The 18,494-nt window shown below is 44.3% G+C and overlaps 1 protein-coding gene across 14 annotated transcripts in view; it reads left to right on the plus strand.

The window, feature by feature from the left end:
• Positions 1 to 18,494, plus strand: part of Bru3 (CUGBP Elav-like family member bruno 3) — a 781,126-nt gene that overhangs the window by 576,223 nt on the left and 186,409 nt on the right. For 10 of the 14 annotated variants that reach the window (XM_076794651.1, XM_076794650.1, XM_076794644.1 and 7 more), the window contains one exon: positions 2,745 to 2,793. The exons of the other annotated variants lie outside the window; for them this stretch is intronic. In XM_076794651.1, the coding sequence (XP_076650766.1) occupies positions 2,745 to 2,793 (49 nt within the window). The remainder of the gene's footprint in view (positions 1 to 2,744; positions 2,794 to 18,494) is intronic. 14 annotated transcript variants of the gene reach the window in all.

Genomic DNA, 18,494 nt, shown 5'->3' on the forward strand with positions numbered 1-18,494 from the left:
CCAGCGACCAGTACCGCGTCCAAAGATATACAAATTGGTTCTGAAATTGAGAGGAAAGCCTAAAAAGCGAGCAAGATCACGGCACACGGTGAAACTAGGGGGGAGTTGCAGAATCGAAGCTGCGCGGGAGCGGGGGTGGCGAGAAGGTAGAGAGGTACCCGGCGACATTCTCGAAATTTCAACGAAAACGAATTTTTGCGCTTTCACCGTAATTTCCTCGACGCCATTCCACGTGGAAATCGCATCAAATCAGTGGGTGGGAACCGTATCGCTTCGCTTCCCGCCACACCGCGAATCCGAACTAATATATTTCCGAAGCTACCCGATTGCGTCGAGGACGATAGACGAAGAGGGAAACCGCGAGCGAAAGTACGGGCGAACGAGAGTAAAAAGAGGGATGGAGGGACGTGACGGGGGTATGTGGAAGGATGGAAAGAGCGACGGCAAAAGATGGGAGAAGACAGAAAGTGTGCTTTGTACCTAGCGCAATGGTAGTTCTGTATTGCGAAGGGTTGCCGGATACCTGCTACCCCTACGTCTCATCCTATTTGTTTCTGCTTGCCGGTACGACGCACCCTCGAGCGCTAGGCGAAGAGGGGGTGGCGGAGAGTGAGAGAGAGAGAGGGAGAGCGGGGAAGGGTGGTTTGTCAATATTCATTATGTTTGCACCGAAAAAGGAAAAGACGGTACAGCCGGGGCCGAGCCAAAGGGAAAAAGGAGACGAATGGATGCGCGTCGAAGCGCGTAGAATACACAGAATGAGTGCGACGCGCGGCGAAATACGAAGAAATTTCCAGTTTTATGGCCGTATAAAGGGCTAAAGGAAAAGTCCAGCGGAAAAAGAATTCTTCTGTCCTCTCTTTCCTTCTCCCTTTTTTCCTTTTCTCTTCTTTCTTTTTTTTTTTGCACCGAGCGAACCAATGTGGCCATCCAACTGAATTGATACTCTCGGAAGCATTCTTTGTTGCTTCAATATTCTCGGTCGAGATTGTATCGAAGCCCCCGCGCGCCTCTATGGAATGTGTCGCGCGAAACGAACCAAAAAAAAAAAAAAAATAAAAGAAAAAAGGAACAAATCGGTAGATAGAGAGAGAGAGAGAGAGAGAGAGAGAGAGAGAGAGAGAGAGAGAGAGAGAGAGAGAGAGAGAGAGAGAGAGGGAGTGGGAGAGAGGGAGAAAGGGAGAGACGGATAGAGAGGAGCACACCACCCGCACTCAGCTGTCGCTGTAACCAGTGTGTAGTTTTTAATTTCGCGGCGAACACCGGCATTTCGATACGGTTCCTGTTCACCAGCCCCGATTCTTTGTTTCTTTCGCGGAACAGGGGGGCACAATGGAATCCGAATACGCAAATACACGCGAACGCGAGAGCGAGAGCGAGAGAGCGGGCATGGCCTCCCGGCGAAAAGTGCTTTAAGCTTATTCGATCGAGCCATTAATTTTAGCGTCGACGCGCGCGATATGAATTGGTTTCCATTCAAATCCCAATACGTTCGCCGATTTAATCTAATAGCTCTCTTTATCTGGCCGGTGTTCGAGCACGCCGCGCGGCCGGTTTACGCGCGAAAGGAAATAGTTCCCCGCCCAAATATTTGACGCCTCGAAAACCGGTCTCCGTATGGAAGAGCGGGTACGTCGAGGCGTTTGCGTGCGACCCCCGCTCTCTTTCTCTCTACCGTCCACTCCCACCCTACTCGCCCCCGGATTTTGCACCGGCTCGAAACACGGCCCTGCACTCTCCCGCGCACCCGTAATTTAATTTGATATTCCCCTTTGTTAATTTGATAGAGCAGCGAAGCGAGGAGAGGAAAGAGAGGTAGGCCGCTGGGATGCGGAGTGCCCGGGCGAGAAAAATACTTCAGATTCCAGACTGTATCAGCGCGACCGGCGCTCTCGTGTCACCTGAACCCCTCTCGGCTGATGGCCCGACCGAAACGTATCATCGTTCAACGTAGCGCGACCAATGTGATTTAACCGCTCGCCACGCATCGTTCCGTTGATATGACGCCGACGTTCGCTGACGTTTCGTGGCACGTGATACCGAAATTACTGCGACAATAATGCGCTCGTCGTGGTCCAATTTACCTGGAATGATTCGCCGGACAGATATTTCGCTGGGATTTCAAGGCAGGATCGATCGACAATTACGTTTTCACGCTATCGGATTCCCTAGATCCCAGCGAGACCGTCACCGTAATTACGGTGAGCCTACGCGATCGAACAATTTTTCAAAACGACCGTGGCCATACGTATACAGGGTGCCCGGTCTGAAGTTTCGCACGCAACTACTTCCCAATCTATAACTCCTGGTAAAAAGTATTTCAAACGAAACTTACTTTGTTTCGAATGAGATATCTTGTAATAGTCACAAATATTCTCTATCTTTGCTTCCGAGATTTCACGGCGATCTCTGTTTTGTTTTCTTATACGAAACTGAATGTTTTTAGTTAGGTGAGCGTGTAGATACTGACACGCTCGCAATAGTTTCTTCGAACCTGAGACTCCGGTTTCAGCGATTTAAGCCTCGAGAGGAACAGCCTCGAAACCAGTCCCACCTTCCTCAAATCTTGACAGCACACAGTCGTAAACCGTAGTTGCATGCCAGTCCTTAAAACGTTCACCGTAAACATGGCTCCTGGGAAGTAGAATGCGGAAGGGTTGTTTCACCATCCATCCCATGCATTAAGCTCTCTAGAAGAAGAAATTCCTAATTGTTAAATAAATATCCCCGCTCCTGTGTCATAGGCCTTCAAGAAGAGGTTGGAGGGATAGTCCTTACTCCTTCAAACTTAGGGTGAGTAGAAAAGATCACTCGTGTAACCACCGCCAACATCAACGGGGGCGAACCATTAATTAAAACGGAATTCGGGGGTTTTGATACTATTAGCATTAAGCAATCGAGCTTGGCGCTTGTAACAATTATCTCCGTGCGAGTGTCCCTTGTTGTTTTTACATTTGACGAAGTGCGAATAATCTACCGTTATAATTAAGTTCCCAAACTTCTAATTGGCTGGTCCTTCGGAAAACAAATGGCACTTCTCGATGAGCGCTCCCGTTCCTCGGACGCGGTATCGATAGCGTCTAGAGGCGGCAGTAAAAACATAGAATATCTGTAGAATCGCACGGTTCGGTGATAACCGACAGGAGAACGGGACATCGTAGATTTAGTTTGACGAAAGGGTACATGAGACGATGGGCAGAGGCGCAGTCAGTATGCGGTCATAACGAAGCTGTCGACATGATGGATGAGGAAGAGGGTAATGCGACGATGGTTCCTGAAGGGAGGACGAAGAGGAGAGCCAGCCAGCCCATCGTCCAGCACGATACAAGGGATGCTATCGCTATCGGACCCGCACACCCTGTCTGTCATCAGCACGCCTCACCACCTCAAACACACTCGGCCCACCCGCTGCACGCATGATGGAATATGCTGCATTATATAATTATCCCGTAGATGGTATCTCCGCTGGCGCGACGCGTAATTAGAAACTGTCGACCGAGCAAGACAGCATCGCCTGGAGGAGTTTATTGTGCGAAACGAGAACCGGCTATTGCCGAAAGAACAGGTCGTAACCTCTGTCGAAGCGCGTGATATGTTCCGCCATTTTTCGCCGTGTGTGCGGAACACGTTACGACGGAAATGTGGCACTCTGGGAAATACTCCTAACAACATGCAACACTGTTGTCCGCTTCTATCTGATGATGACTATGTTATTTTGCTTGCAGGAAATGCATTTATCCTCCGTAGGCTGCGATCTAGATATTTTAATTGTTAGGTTGCCAGGTGGTCTTTTCGCATGTTTTAGCGTTGACAGGTGAGTTTCACTCTACTGAATTGAAATGAACAAAATATAGGTGTTGTCTGTTTTAATATTTTTTCTTCCAAACGATGCCAATTTCTGGTTAACCTGCGATTCATTCGATCGATGCGATTAATTAATGTTTCCTGGATTCTTTTTTCCCTTCGATTCGAGCCCGGCCTTTCTGTGGTTCGCCCTTAGCTTTCGAAATAGTTAACTAAAGACCAACATTGTAAACATATTCGCTGTCCGAGCACCAAAAGCGAGTTTTTTCAACTCTCTTCCATTTTCATGTTCGCACACAAGTCAACGGAAATAGCACAGGAAATGAAGTAACTGTCAACAGAATTTCAGACTTTCCACCCTTTCCGGTAGTGTCATATGACAAAACCAAATCCTGCCTTATTTTAATTTTTGTTAAAAGTAGACTGCGCATCTTTGTGCGAGCGTGACGCGCATAAACATTTACAAAAACTTGAAAAATGAAAAGTTTAATGAAACCGCACACGGTTTCATTTAAAATTTAATTTACTGAAGCCGCTGGTGATGAAAATAGAATTCCCCTGCGCGTTTGTCTCTCCGAACTGTTCCAGAAAAATATGCATTTTGCAGAATGCTTCGGTATGAACCTAGTTATAAACATTAACATTCGTACGTTCCTCGAAATACCACCCATTTCGAATTTTACGAACTGTACAATTTTGGTTTTCTGTAATTACGAACGTAACGTGATATAAGTTTGTTTACAGTGGCTGAATAAATGATCGAAAACACATGTATAAATTAACTAAACCGAATATATGTTTTATTTTACTACGGAATATTCACGTTTAAAAATTGACAATGCATATTTGGAAACACCGTGGCTAATATTATCCGTCACATTGAAAATGCATATATTTTCTCACTGGTGTAATGGCATGCCAAGTTACGTTTTCGTATTCGCGAAGGGTAGTATCCGCATAGCATTCAGATTTTTCGCACTGCGCAATAATTACAATAATGAGAAATTAAAGATAAAGCACGCGTGCGGAATGGCAAACGTCTGCAGTTCATTGGCCGCGCGACCTACACGTGCATAGGGTTCGTTCAGCGGCAACGTAATTTGCTTATTTGGCAGTCAAGACAGATGTAACGCAGTTAGGCGGGTACCCTAAAATTTAGCCGCGACGAAACCCGGAATTATACATCACGACGATTTCCGCGCGACGTCCAATCACATCGTCTGCTTAAAATTCAGCGCAATTGCTCTCTCGACGGCATATCGGGCCAAAACGTAGACTTTTCGTCAGACTATCGGCTGGAAGACTGTACCGTGAGGCACGAGGTTTCGACAAGGGCTGGAACGGTGTTCGGGTTGGGGTTTTAGTATTCGGTGGGTGCGCGACGCTCACTTTTCGCTCCCCGTACCTCTTCCGAATAGCGCGACATCGCGAAGACGAGTGAGAATGACGTGAAGAATCGTCTTATTCGAGCGAGAAAACACGAGGCGAGGAAAGTCCTCCTCTCCCGTGCGTTCGCGAACGACAATAAGGGTCTTTGCCGGGCTCCCGGCATCAGTTTCTATTTAGTTACGCTCTCTGCGAAGCCGTGTCGAGGTAATAGTAGCCAGGGAATCCTGAAAGGAAGAGAGAGAGAGAGAGAGAGAGAGAGAGAGAGAGAGAGCGAGGAGAGAGAAGAGAGGAAGCGTCGCGCGACCGGAGACGCTTCGTAAAAGTTTCCCGAGTAAAGCTGTTCGTCTCTAACAATTTCTAAGAGGGAACATCCTTCCTGAGAAATGATTGCGCTAAACTTTGACACCTTAGATGGAAATAATTACACCCACACAGACGCCAAGTCCCGCGCCCCGTATCGATTCCCGCGATAAGAAGCCCCCATAAAATAAATTCCGAGGAATCGTTACACCGAACTACGTCGGATTCGCGTGGCATTCATGCGACTGCTATTTTGATCAAGTACGCTGACACGTCCATTAATATCGCTGTGTATAAATGTACGGGTGTTGGGATGATTATTAACTGGACGACGAAATATATTATCGTTACAGTCTGCGAAGCTATATGCAGATTCGCATTTTTTAGATTCATTTAAAATTTAACCCTTTGCACTCGAAGCCATTTGAACTTCAAAGCAAAACATTTCTTCCGACCTAGAATATTTCCCTTCTACGTATTTTTTTTTTTTTTTGTTATACATACGAAAATGGTGCAATTTACTCGTACAATACTGAAGTGTTCAGAGATTTATTAAATACAAATAAATGTAATAATGTAAAAAATATTTTGAATAATGATACAGCAATTTTTAGTGGCGCCTCACGGTCACCACACGAGTGCAAAGGGTTAACACTGTGACTTATAAATATGTTTTAAAAAATTGATAAATAAAGCACGGCCCTAAACATCATCAATTATACAGTTATAGGAATTGTCCGCCGTCCGAGGGTTAAAAGCGTATGAAGAATTGCCATCGGCAAACGACCGATCTGTCATTGAAAGCGTAAAGAGTTGCAATGTAGCATACGATTTCGAAGCGTGAATAACAACGTTGAAACAGGCAGAAACAGCAAGATCGCATCTCAGATTTGGTTATCCGGGGTTGTCAGCGGAGCATATGGCCCGAAAAGGCGAAGGGTGTGAATCGTACGTGCGTGATAATGCCCCCTGGTATTTGTTTCCTCGAAGACGCGTGGCGTAAGCTGCGTGAAATGTAACGTCGGACACATGCCTCCCGGTTTTCCCAACGGCTCCTCTCCCCTCCTCCATCCCGCCCGCCTCACCCCTAAACACGTTCCTTTGCATCTATGGCCACTTTTTTCCGTCATAAGCATGTCCTGTCAGCAAAAGCATTTTACGACCGGTATTACCTGCATCGTGCGCGCAGCTTTGAACCGCATCAGGACCACGCCCATCGCTTCTTTATTCTCTTAACACGAACGAGTATGCGGCGCATGGTTTACGTTCATCCATAAAAGTAACGCCACCTACCGAACTGCGACGTGTATGCCATTTTCTCGTCACGGTGCCCTTAACCGGTTTCGAAATGCCGCGATAAAATACGCTTCAGCTCCGGCTGATACTGCGCGATGCGGCGCGGCGCGACGTGGCGCGGCGCGCTTTGCCGTTTGCATGAAATTTTCATGCAACCAAAAACCTCGACGACGTACGACCGATCGCCTTTGATATATACCGAGAGTATCCGCGTCATCGCGATACAATGCAGCCGATGTTGCCCCGACGATGGAACTTTTTCCTTCGAGATTTTCCGAGGAGAGATACCGTCGACAGCGCGGCGAACGTTCAAAACTGTACCTGCTCACACGCTTCTCGCTCCGTTCGCCTTCCCCCTTCCGGTAACGGTAATAATAATCCTCGTATGCCTACGAACTCTAATACTAATTAATAGAAGCTCCTTCACCGAGCAGTAAATCCAATATCCCTGATTGTTATTATAGGTGGAATATTCGCATCTTAACAGGTCTTCATCAGTTGCAATTTTAATTAAAGTTACTATCAAGCTGCAGCGATATTGCGTTTGATTGGCAAGTTTTAATTTGATACAGGACCCTGGAGTATCGAGCGAACCTTTAAACCCGTTCTCTACTCCCTCCGTTATCCCCCCACTTCTCTCTCTCTCTCTCTCTCTCTCTTTCGGATCTGCTTCTCTCTCCCTTTTTTATCCTTCCCCGCTGCTTCTCCCCTTTCTCCCCTTTTCAACACCTCTCTCTCTCTCTCCATCTCTCTGTCTCTGTCTCTCCTTCTGTACCAACCCCTTCCCTTTACAATTTCTCTCTCCGTACCTATCTCTTTCAATCCCCCAGTCATGCGTTTCTCATTCCACTTGTCAATTTAATCAATGTACGCAAATTACAGTGGTTGTCGAAGTGTAGGTAACTAACGCGACGCGATTACAATGTACGGGCTCTCACTCTCTATCTCTTCCACACCGAGAGCGGCACATGCGAATTCGAGGTGAAGGGTTCGGAGTACGAAGAGCTACACCATCCTCACCAGCAGCAGTAGCTAACCGAAGAGCCGGCGATACCGACACCGACGATTCCCGCTAGCTTCCTCCGCACCTGCGAGGGAGAGCTCCCGCCTGGCCGGTTAGCTGCGAACTAGAAGGGCCAGGTCACTGGGGATGAGTCCCTGTTACACTCGTGTTTACAATGGCTCAGTCGCTCATGCGATTCATATCCCTAACCGTGCCATTATCCCATCTCTCCACTAGTTTGCCACGTTCTGTCTCTTTCCGATCAGCTCTTCCATGCTGCCACATCCATCCAATCCAGTAATTACTAGACTGACGGTCTTTGTGCGAAATAAAAATTGTCTCTGTTGGAGATATCGCACTCTAATTCTAACAATTGTATTTCACCGTCTTATTTTCACCAGGGAAGCTGTTTAAAAAATAGTTCGAGATCTTAAATGTTTTCCTAGGATGTCAGTTCGTTGATGAGAGGGATATTATTAGACTTCTCACGAATTTAGAACTTTTACAGTTAGTAATTTAAACTCCAGCAATTTTTGAAGTTCAAGTTTCGAGGAATCGGAAGTTCGTGATTGAAATCAATTTTAAAGTTGGTTTCCCAGATCTGTACGATCGTAGAGAGAAATTCTGCTTAAAACGTTTTGAAGAGAATGAAGAAAATAGTAATCTATCGATATGAGCAAGGGTAAGCTGAAGAGAACTCTCTCATTCACATTTTCGAATGATAGTTTCTGGCCGAAAGTTTTATTGTCACTGATGAGAAAGGAAAACTTTCATATCCTAATGTAGCGAATCGGAAATCATTTGGTGGTCTATAAATGCTAATAAGTATTATTAATCAGCAATTTTCAAAAGCAGAAATAATTCGCCTGGCTACGTATTTTTCCTGAATAGAAGAGGATAAAACCTTTTTCAACCATATAGAACATTTACTATTTCGCAATGTCATTACGAAAGTTTTTAGAAACGTTTCCGTAGTTTTAAAATAATTTATCTCATTAAAAATGACTCGCTAATGAATGTTCGCAATACTTAAAATCTTCTTTTCAAATAATCTCGTTAGATCAAACGCTATATACTAACAAAGTTAATTGGATTCGTTCCCAAAGTAAACGTTCCTAGATTAAATATTCCCTTTGCTGAATTCATCAGGAAAAATGATTTTCCTCTGACAATGCTCTGATAAATTCTCCGATAAATACATCAAGTATATTCGCTTTGACAAAGATATCGCGATTTCAAGTTCCCGGTTAAATCGTTTAAACAATTCTACATAGTTTCGGTACATTCGATCAAAGTCGTCGATCCCTGTTTCGCCCCGGTTCTCCCTCTTTCTTCATTCGTCTCGCTGGTTGCATCTGCCGAGCCAAATTCCGTTCGGCTCTGATCTGGCGAAAGTAATTAAACCTACCTTACGAGCCTAAGCCTAATTAATGTGTACCTACGTACCCTCAGAGTGCCGATCAGAGAGCAGAAGGTTTACACCCGACAATGCCTACGCCGTAACTACGGTCCCGGTGTCTATCAAAGGAAGTAAATTTCGTTCGTGGTGCTTCGTGGCGCCGGATATTGCCCGAATCGACTCGGTCTACCGATATTCGTCGGAATCCGTGCGCGCGCCCGTTAATTTGATTTGTTTTCCGTTTCCTTGCGCAAATATCATTTTGCGTACCGTCGAGCAAACCCGGATAAAAACCGTCTAATTCCCGGCAGGCCGCCCAATCGAGACCGGAGCACCGCCGAAATTTATTCCAAACAACTGTTGTTCGCCTTGTCGCACTGTGTGACCGATCGACAATCTAGCTCAACAAAAATCTTTCTGGTGACCGTACCATTTTAACACTGGGTTTACGAACCACTAAAAGTGGCCAGTTTGGATTATTTTATAGAAATGTCAGGAATATATTGAGCCAGATTTTTAGCAGCTTTTACCACAATAGATGTTCCAAGGAATAAATGTGTTAAGTTTATTTCCTATAAATGCATTTTTACAATCAGAATATTTGTAAATGAAAGAATATGGTTCATGATAGTACACGATGGAAATTATCAAATCACTGATTTCGGATATCATCGGTATGTTTGCGACGTCTGTACGGAGATCCGCCTTATCGCTCTATTAAGCGTAGTTAACAAGTGCGAGAACATCCACGGGTATATTTATCACCGAGACGTCCGGCAACAGTCATTTTTCTCCTTTCGAGTAAACAACTTCCTCGGAGTTCTCGTCGTCGGTCTGAAGACAGCTCTACGCGTTTCGTTCGCTCACGACGACGACGACGACGACGACGACGACGACGACGACGACGTTGCATGTTGAATAAAAGGTTTTCCACTAGACGCGGAGCAGCTTCCCGAGCATTTCAACGGGGCTCGATCCGGCCCAGGAAACGAGAAAACGAGATGAAAGAGCGCGCGCGGCGGGGGTGGAGACGGAGACAGCCGCCGGGACTGGTAGGTGAGAGGAAGAATCGTGATCGAGGTTAATAATGAAGGTTTGTTGAGCGTGTACACAATAGAAGACACTCTGTCTACTCGCATTTGATCCCCGTAACGAGCTGAGCGCCGAGCCGTGAGAAAATGCAGAGACGGGGGAAGGTGCAAAGGTTGATGGTGATAGCGGGTGTCTCCAAGGTGACGATTCTTCCACACACACACACACATATACACACACAGTGGCCCACGTAGTGTGACGAAATTAATTATGATATTTAATCCCGTGGATACCGGCGGACTATCCATTGTTCGGCCAACGAAAGAACAGGTGCGAGGTTACGTCGTCGGGTTGCCGATTTTTCCTCGAAAATCTTCTCCGGTAACCCTGTCTCCGGTTTTTCCGTTTTAAAAATGTCCTCCTCGATCGCCAGGGCTAGGGCCAGAGCTCGAAGATATTGTTCCGAGAGAATATTCGCGAAAGTAGCAACGGCCGAATTCTCGATGCCTCGCAATGTCTATCAAAGAGGCTCCTATCAAGCGCGAATAATTTCTCTTTGGCTTGCTTAAAGATTCACCGTGCTCCAGGTGGGAAGGGTTTCGAAGAATTCCTACGGGGCAGAAAGGGCCCGGAATACTTCGCAGAAAGCATGTTGCTACCCCGCGCGCCGCGACGATCTTTGACGGCGAGTCTCCTTTATAGACACCCTCCTCTTACAAGGAACACCATCCCGGAACGACAACTGTGAAATTGAGTGAACAACATCAGAAAGTGGAATCTTTATTTACGTCGGTTTTCTTTGTCGCTTTCGCGAACGCATGGACGTTAACGACGAGTAATTTCTTCCGTTTGAGTACTTAGCGGGCGGCTCGGCCCTCTGTTAGGCTGCCCGGGGACCAAGAAACTCGTTTGGCTCCACGGTCGACTAGATATAATCAGTGAATAACAAGCTCCCATAATTATGAGTGCACTATCGTCGGAGAGGTATAAAGCAAAATTTTCATCTTGCCGATTCGATGTATAATTCAATTAGCGTCCACGGACACGGTTCCCGGCCCCGGTATAAATGTGCAGCGAAGATGAAAGGAAAATTATTCTCAATTAGGGTACTCTGAGCTTCCTTCTCGAGCGTTTTCCGACTAGACTGTTACAGATGACTCGAACGTATCGACGTTAGGGTCTCTTTTTATTAGGGGCACCCATAAGTAATCAATTATTTGCAAAGAATTTGTTTTGCCTTTAGTTCTGTACCGATCGTTGAAGAGGAAACACGTATTCTTTTACAGTTTTCGGTAAAGCAGCCTGTGTTCAAAATATTCTAACAAGTACAATTTTTTTTACAACCCTGTAATAAAATGGGAGCGTCCGTACCTTCCGAGGATCATATTCGTCATTGCATACTTTTTCATTTTCATGCGGGATTTAATGTAACGGTAACAACAAAGAAAATCTCCGATGTTTATGGAGATGTATTGAAGGTCAACAAGTGTCAACATTGGTTCAGAAGGTTTGTTGCTGGTGATTATGATCTCTCTGACAGGCCTCGAAGTGGACGACCAGTTGAATTTGATAATGACACCCTAAAATCTCTAGTGGAAGCTGATCCAAAATTAAGTATACATACAAATAAAAATGATATTTTTGAGAACCCAGTATTTATACATGATTGATCATAATTTCAAAACAAGACAACCGTGTAAAATTGCAAGATAACTCTGGGACCGAACGAACAGGAACGGTAATTCGATTTCGAGTCGTCGAGTCTTCCTATTCGAAGGTCGTTACAAACGTTATTACAGCTTCGTTGTCAAAAGAATCAGTATCCGATCACGAAAAGGATCAACGAATATCGATTAAGAAGTCATTTCCGTTGGCGTCCCGTAATAGGAGGCAGACGGAGTCAAAGGCAAACGGGTAGATGTGTTCGTTGGTCGGAGGTATGCGACGAAACTGCTTGGGTAGAATTGCTGCGCCGGAACTGCATCCAATCGCTGCCTGAATGTCCGCAATTCCAGACGCCATTAGACGTCTTATTATTTCGTTTTCTCGCACGACATCATCGCTGTAGCTGCTCCCGAGAAGAACCGTTACCCGAGAACATGGCAAACGAGATTCTGGCATTGTATTTCCGCCGAGGAAAGAATGCACCCGAACGACACTAAGCTATTTACGAAAAAGCCAATGCTTTCGTAACGGGTGCGTTAGTGTGTTTCAAGGGCGTAATCATAAAGCTTTACCGACGTACCTTCAATTTCATGCGAGCCTTTCTCTTTGTATCAACAGCCGACCAGACGAGCAATCTCGGGAAGAATCACTCTATCAAATTCTACTTATCAAGTACCATTTTTCATAACTTTTATAATCTACGTTCTACTTTAAATGCAAAAAGAATAATTTTCAGTATACGTTTTGCACCGTTCACAATGATATCAGGACTGTGCATTTAAATCCTCATGGTGAAAATAAATAATTTAGTTTTACGAATTATTCTTCTTTTCCATCAAAGGGTTGCACCCCTGAGTTAACCTCTAAAGAGTTTAGAGAATATTAACCCTCGCACGTTCTTTAAACGTTTCAAATCTATTTCTTTGATTTAGAATTGTAATTGTATAATTATAAATAAAACGGAGTTTGTTGTCTTAATATGTAAAATTGAGGGAACCCATAGAATCTTTTCGATAACTTTCTCTGACAGGGTTAAAAAGTATTTATTCATTTTCTAGTGAAAAATGATCCACACTAATTTCTTCTTTCTATTGCTCAGTTACTTTATTGAGCGACTACAAACTAATATTCTCCCAGAGACTAGCCGAGTAATAGTAGCATTTAAAAATTCGTGTATTGTGAGCTTATCCGCTACAGTCAAAAAATGAAGCTTGCAATCTTGAGCATGAGACACAGAAAAATAGGTAATAGACGTTGCGCAAGCTGAGTGAAATCGTTGGGACTTCAGGAAACTTTCCGAGACGTCGCAGTCTTCAGAAAGAGGACGATATTTTCGTAAGAAATGAACACTAACCCCATTTTGCTCTACTACCCTATCTCGGCCCCGTTTCCCCAAAGCGGCGTCGGCTTCTCCCCCGAGAAATTTCTTTCTTGATTAGTGTTGGTCGGACCGGAGAAGGAAAAATATTAACAGCAGCGTGTAATGCAACGTTTAATAGAAGTTACAATTGCGCGGGCAGTACAGTAATCACAATTTGCGTCATCCCTTTGGAGCCGCGCGAAGAAACGAGCGGAACACCACGGTGAGAAATATATTACTGAGAATAATTCTGTCCGCTGGGAGAATTCGTTTCTTTCCGCCGCCGCTCTAATTTACGCGACGGCTTGTCCTCGACTTCCATCCTCTCACGGTTAAGTCGGTCCCATTGCTAATAGGAAAGAATATTTTTCTTTTGCCCGTGACACCAGTCATCTCCGGACCGTGTTCTTATTACGCTGTTACCATCGGGGGCTAGCCCTCCACTTCTTCCTCCCCCTCCCCCATCCACCCCTCCGAGCGTAAAATATGCTTTACGCGAGGACGTGATGTAGGATACTATGAAGAAAACGAAGTAGAAACGAGCTAGGCGACGCTGTTCGAAGGAGGGATAAAAATACTCAGTTTCACCCGCGAAGAAGACGAAGAAGAAGAAGAAGGGGAAGAAGAAGTAGGGATGAAAAACTTGGTGGCGGGTCCCTGACTGCGAGGTCTCGACCACAATCTCTATAATGGACTCGGTACACTGTATCCAGAATCTAGGTTCCTGGCGAAACGAGAACAGAGAAAAGGGAGTGCAGACCCTTTCGACTCGTACGCTACGGCCACTGCATTATAATCATACTAGCTGCCCATTCCTGACTCTGTTTTATTCACAATGCGCCCGCATACGTACTAATGTGAATCAGGATACAGCCCTCGTAGTGGACAGTTCGAACTTACGTTCCGTGACCTGCCGTGCCTCCAAATGCTGATAGAAATGCTGCCCGGGGATAATAACAATTATTAGTTACTGCATACAATTGGCAGATAAATGATCTTCGACCGCCCGCTGGGTTATATAGAGAAGTGGTCCAGCTAACGCGATAATGCAATTTCGTAGGACGTTCAAGGTGACAACATTTCATTTTTACTGTCTTCTATTTTTTAAATAACTTTTCAATTCGATTTGTAAAAATTACTTTCTGTCTGAAAGCTTGTTTTGGAGCTCGTTGAATTCTTACTATTTCATATTATTTTCTATCGCAACATTTTACATAAAACAATTGAACATGACCTTGAAAACGTACTTCTAAACAAGGCATACAAAGAACGAAATGTTATCACTTTTAAGATCTCAAATCGTATCAACTATGGCAAAAAACATAAATATATATAAGTGGAAAAGTTGTTAAGCTACATCGTGTAACCAGGAATATCCCAGAATAAGAATTTCCTGATTCACGCCGCACGATATTTGAAATCCGATACCTCTATGTCGCATATCTTCAAACTGCTCGTATTCGACATGGAACATAAACGGGAGAAACCGTGAGGGGGGAAGAATCTTGTTTCCGATCAACATTTCCAAAGATCCCTGCATTTCCATGCATCGACATCGATATTTTCACAGTTGTTTCAGATATGGTACAGCAATAAGGCAGCCATGATCGTGATATATGTAAGTGTAACGGTGCATGACCTCTTCGTTTGCATTCTGAATCGAGAAATACGAACATTAAGTGATTGATAAGTACATGGTTCGCTGCATATTATAATACCATACGTTATACTCTAACTGATGTATCGCCCACGGTTCGCATTTTTTATGTTGTTCCATTATTATAATTTCAATACGATATTTATGTCTCTTCCAGCAGCTCAGGAGTAAAAATTATTTTGCAAACTATTTTATATGTTAACCCTTTGCACTTGAAGCTATTTTAACTCCAAAACGAAACATTTCTTCCGGCCTAGAATATTTCCCTTCTATATATTTATTTTCATATTATACATACGAAAACGGTGCAATTTACTCGTACAATACTAAAATGTTTAGTAATTTATTAAGTATAAATAAATTTAATAATGTAAAAAATATTTTGAACAATGATACAACAATTATTAGTGGCGCCTTACAGTCGCCATTCGAGTTCTAAGGGTTAATCCATTTATTTGTACATACAATTTAGTTTCTGTAACCGTTTTAGAAACAATATCTATGTTATCTATGTTCTGATACGTTCTTTTGGAATGTCTTTAACAGTTTATAGATCATTTTTCAATATCGATTTTAAATATGCATTGCTTAAAATTACGATGAATAATTTGTTCTAAATATTCCACGCGACAGAAATATTGTATTTCTAATACGTTGTAAATGACGGACTCTGAGAGCCTCTCTGTTAAAGTTTTTAGAACGCAGTTTTGTACCCGGTCAAGTGATAGAGGTATCGGAATGTCCTGCTAGTTTATTGTGTGCTGTACGCCATTACTTACATCTTTTTATTGTTCCACATCCGCGTGAAACCCAATAGAAACGGCCGGTGTAATGAAAAATGAGGAAAGATACATGAGGCATAGTAGTCTGTTATCCAAGTATAACTGTACCGGGCGAATGGAAATGCCAAGTGTGTATTTCAAATTAAGAGCACAAGTGTCACAGCACGCATTGATTGGTAATGTAACGAACAGCAGATAGTGCTAAATTTTACACCAAGTTTTAACGTCCAGAGAATCACTGGCAAACGTGATGCCATGAACCAATCGAGAATTTGCATTTAGAGCATTTCAAGTGATAAAATACTTTTGAAATGTGAGCAATCAATCTGTTGTAATATTGAACAGTGTTTCAATTTTTGGATTTACGCGGCTCGGTACGATCAGCCAACGTAGCGCCGGGCATGAAGTTTCAATTAGAGCGTTTCACGTAGTACGGTGTCACTACTTTAATTTTCTTGTTAGAAGACCAGCGGAGACTTCCTTAGCCGAGCGAGCTCGACGGAATCGCCTCTTTTTATTTAGCTCTAAAAGCCGAGCCCGCCCTGTCGGAACCATTCGACTTCTCGACAAGACCGAGGGGCTATTCGTCACTTCAAACCTAAATTTCCCAAAGTTTTTTTCCCATTGTACAATGAGTTCATCCGATCACTGGCTGACGTCTGGCAAAGTTTGAAATAAAGAAAAGCGAGTAATAGGGCAACGGAATGAGAGAGAAAGGGAGAGAGAAATCGAGATAGAGGGAGGAGGAGATACGAGATGAAGAAAGAGAGGGAGAGGGAGAGAGAGAGAGAGTCGAAAAGAAATAAGGAAGAAAAGATGGTGGATAAAAAGAGGGAGAGGGGGAGGGGCAGGGGAGACGAAGGGCAAGAAGTAGATTGATTCCCAGCCCTGTCCCCTCAAGACAATTTGTACTCGACCTCGTACTCTACGATCGTCTCTTCCGTTCACTCGTGAGCGGGAAGTAAAGCGTGGCTTCTTTTTTTCGTCCTCCGCCTCTCTGTAACCATCCTGCAGCCCCTGCCTTTCCCGTCAGGCTGCCGCTCATCTCGCTCCGTCTCGTTCGAAAGTCAGACCCAGGGAGGTAGAAACATGGAATCAACGTAGAGACATCTCCCCGCGAAAACCTACGGGACGGCATCACCAGACCCACCATGCGACTCCCGCGGTCATTAATCACTCGGCGTCCTCCCGCACCGTCGCCGCTGCTGAAACCGTGGATTCTTTAACCCGTCGAATAACCAAATGGATACCGTCCTGATCGATTAAGCGGATAAACAAAACCAAAGTCTACCTCGAGATTAACTTTTAACGATCCGGTCGACCGGTAACAACGGACAGATATTTTAGGTCAGGCTTGTACTTACCAAAAGTACCAGCACCATGCACCCTTCAAGTTGGAATAACTTTTTCGAAATTGGATTAAACAATCTCTGATTTTCCGGATCATTCTACTGCGTGACTACTACGTGTCAACAATTTTTGAGAATACTGCAACAAAATTTGTAGGTGTACAGGTTGTCCAACTTAATTCTACAATTGCTTTGAGCAACATACATCACCATTCGCGTTCAGATACGATTTCTGGTAAGAATTAGTTCCCCTAACTGAATTGATGATGCACTGGTGGTTGAGATGCAGTGCATTGAAGATACCGTTTAATTAATAATCGAAGTACATTTGGGAGATTCATATTTGAAAGCAACATCGGGTAGGGTCTAAACAGTTGCCAGCAGTAACTCGATATATTATTTATCGAGTTGAGGAACTCGCCTGATTCGATATGAAGTCCCGGAGTACATGGTGCAACCTTTCCATCAGGAGAAGAAACCATCTTTCCGGACGAGGTTCGGCGGATTAATTAAGTCCCTCCTAACGGTATAGACTTCACTGTCGACTTTTCTCATCTTCAACCTTCTTTCTTCCTCTGAATTCATCTCTCGATTTGGCTCCATTCTGCCTCTTTCTCCCTTTTCTACGCGATCGCCAGCCAACGATTTCCTTTTCCTCGGCCCTCCATTCCCGAGGATTCTCCATTTAGCCTTTCCACGGCTCAAGCCTTTCAATTTCGCACCACCGCTTTTCGAGCAGTTAATATTTAACTCCGGCCAGAAAGGAACGACCAAGTTTTTCAGACCGGCTGCCTAGAGCGAATCCAGGCGGGGGTGCTCGATGAGCTGATCTGCATGCCGCGCACCACTTCCTAACCTCGTCCTTAACGAGCCGACGACTACCTTGACTCGCCACCTATCTTGCCCTACCCCTTTTTCAAGTCGGTAGGCGTACTTTACATTCTGCGAAGATCCCGCGAGCCGCAAATATTTCGACGACTCCAAAGAAGTTGGAGAATTGCACGGAATCGATTCTGAATTACAAAACCACCGCGAAATTGGGGAACGAAATGTCATTTTAGAAATCTCGTCTGATAATCTTTCGATGTGTAATTCAATATTTTAACCCACCCTTCTATCAACCCATATTACTTTACTCAGTAGTTAATAATGTTATGATCTTTAAAACAGTATAGGATATATCGGTTAAAAGCGAGTTACCAATATTCCGTACAGCGACACGTTCGCAACAGTGCCGAATCGATTTCAGGTTATCGAGTTCAGTAAATCGTTCTATGTGTGTTGGCAGACTTAATAATACTTTGAAATTTCGGCCTGAAAACGGGGCACGTAATTTCGTTCGTTCGGGTAACTGACAATATTCAGCGATCGAGCATAATAAGATATGAAACGAGCTAACTGCATAAATTCGTCGATTCCCCTCATGAATTACACAATGGATTCGAGGGAGGTTCGTAC

Source organism: Halictus rubicundus, chromosome 10, assembly GCF_050948215.1.
Source record: "Halictus rubicundus isolate RS-2024b chromosome 10, iyHalRubi1_principal, whole genome shotgun sequence".
Taxonomy (NCBI): domain Eukaryota; kingdom Metazoa; phylum Arthropoda; class Insecta; order Hymenoptera; family Halictidae; genus Halictus; species Halictus rubicundus.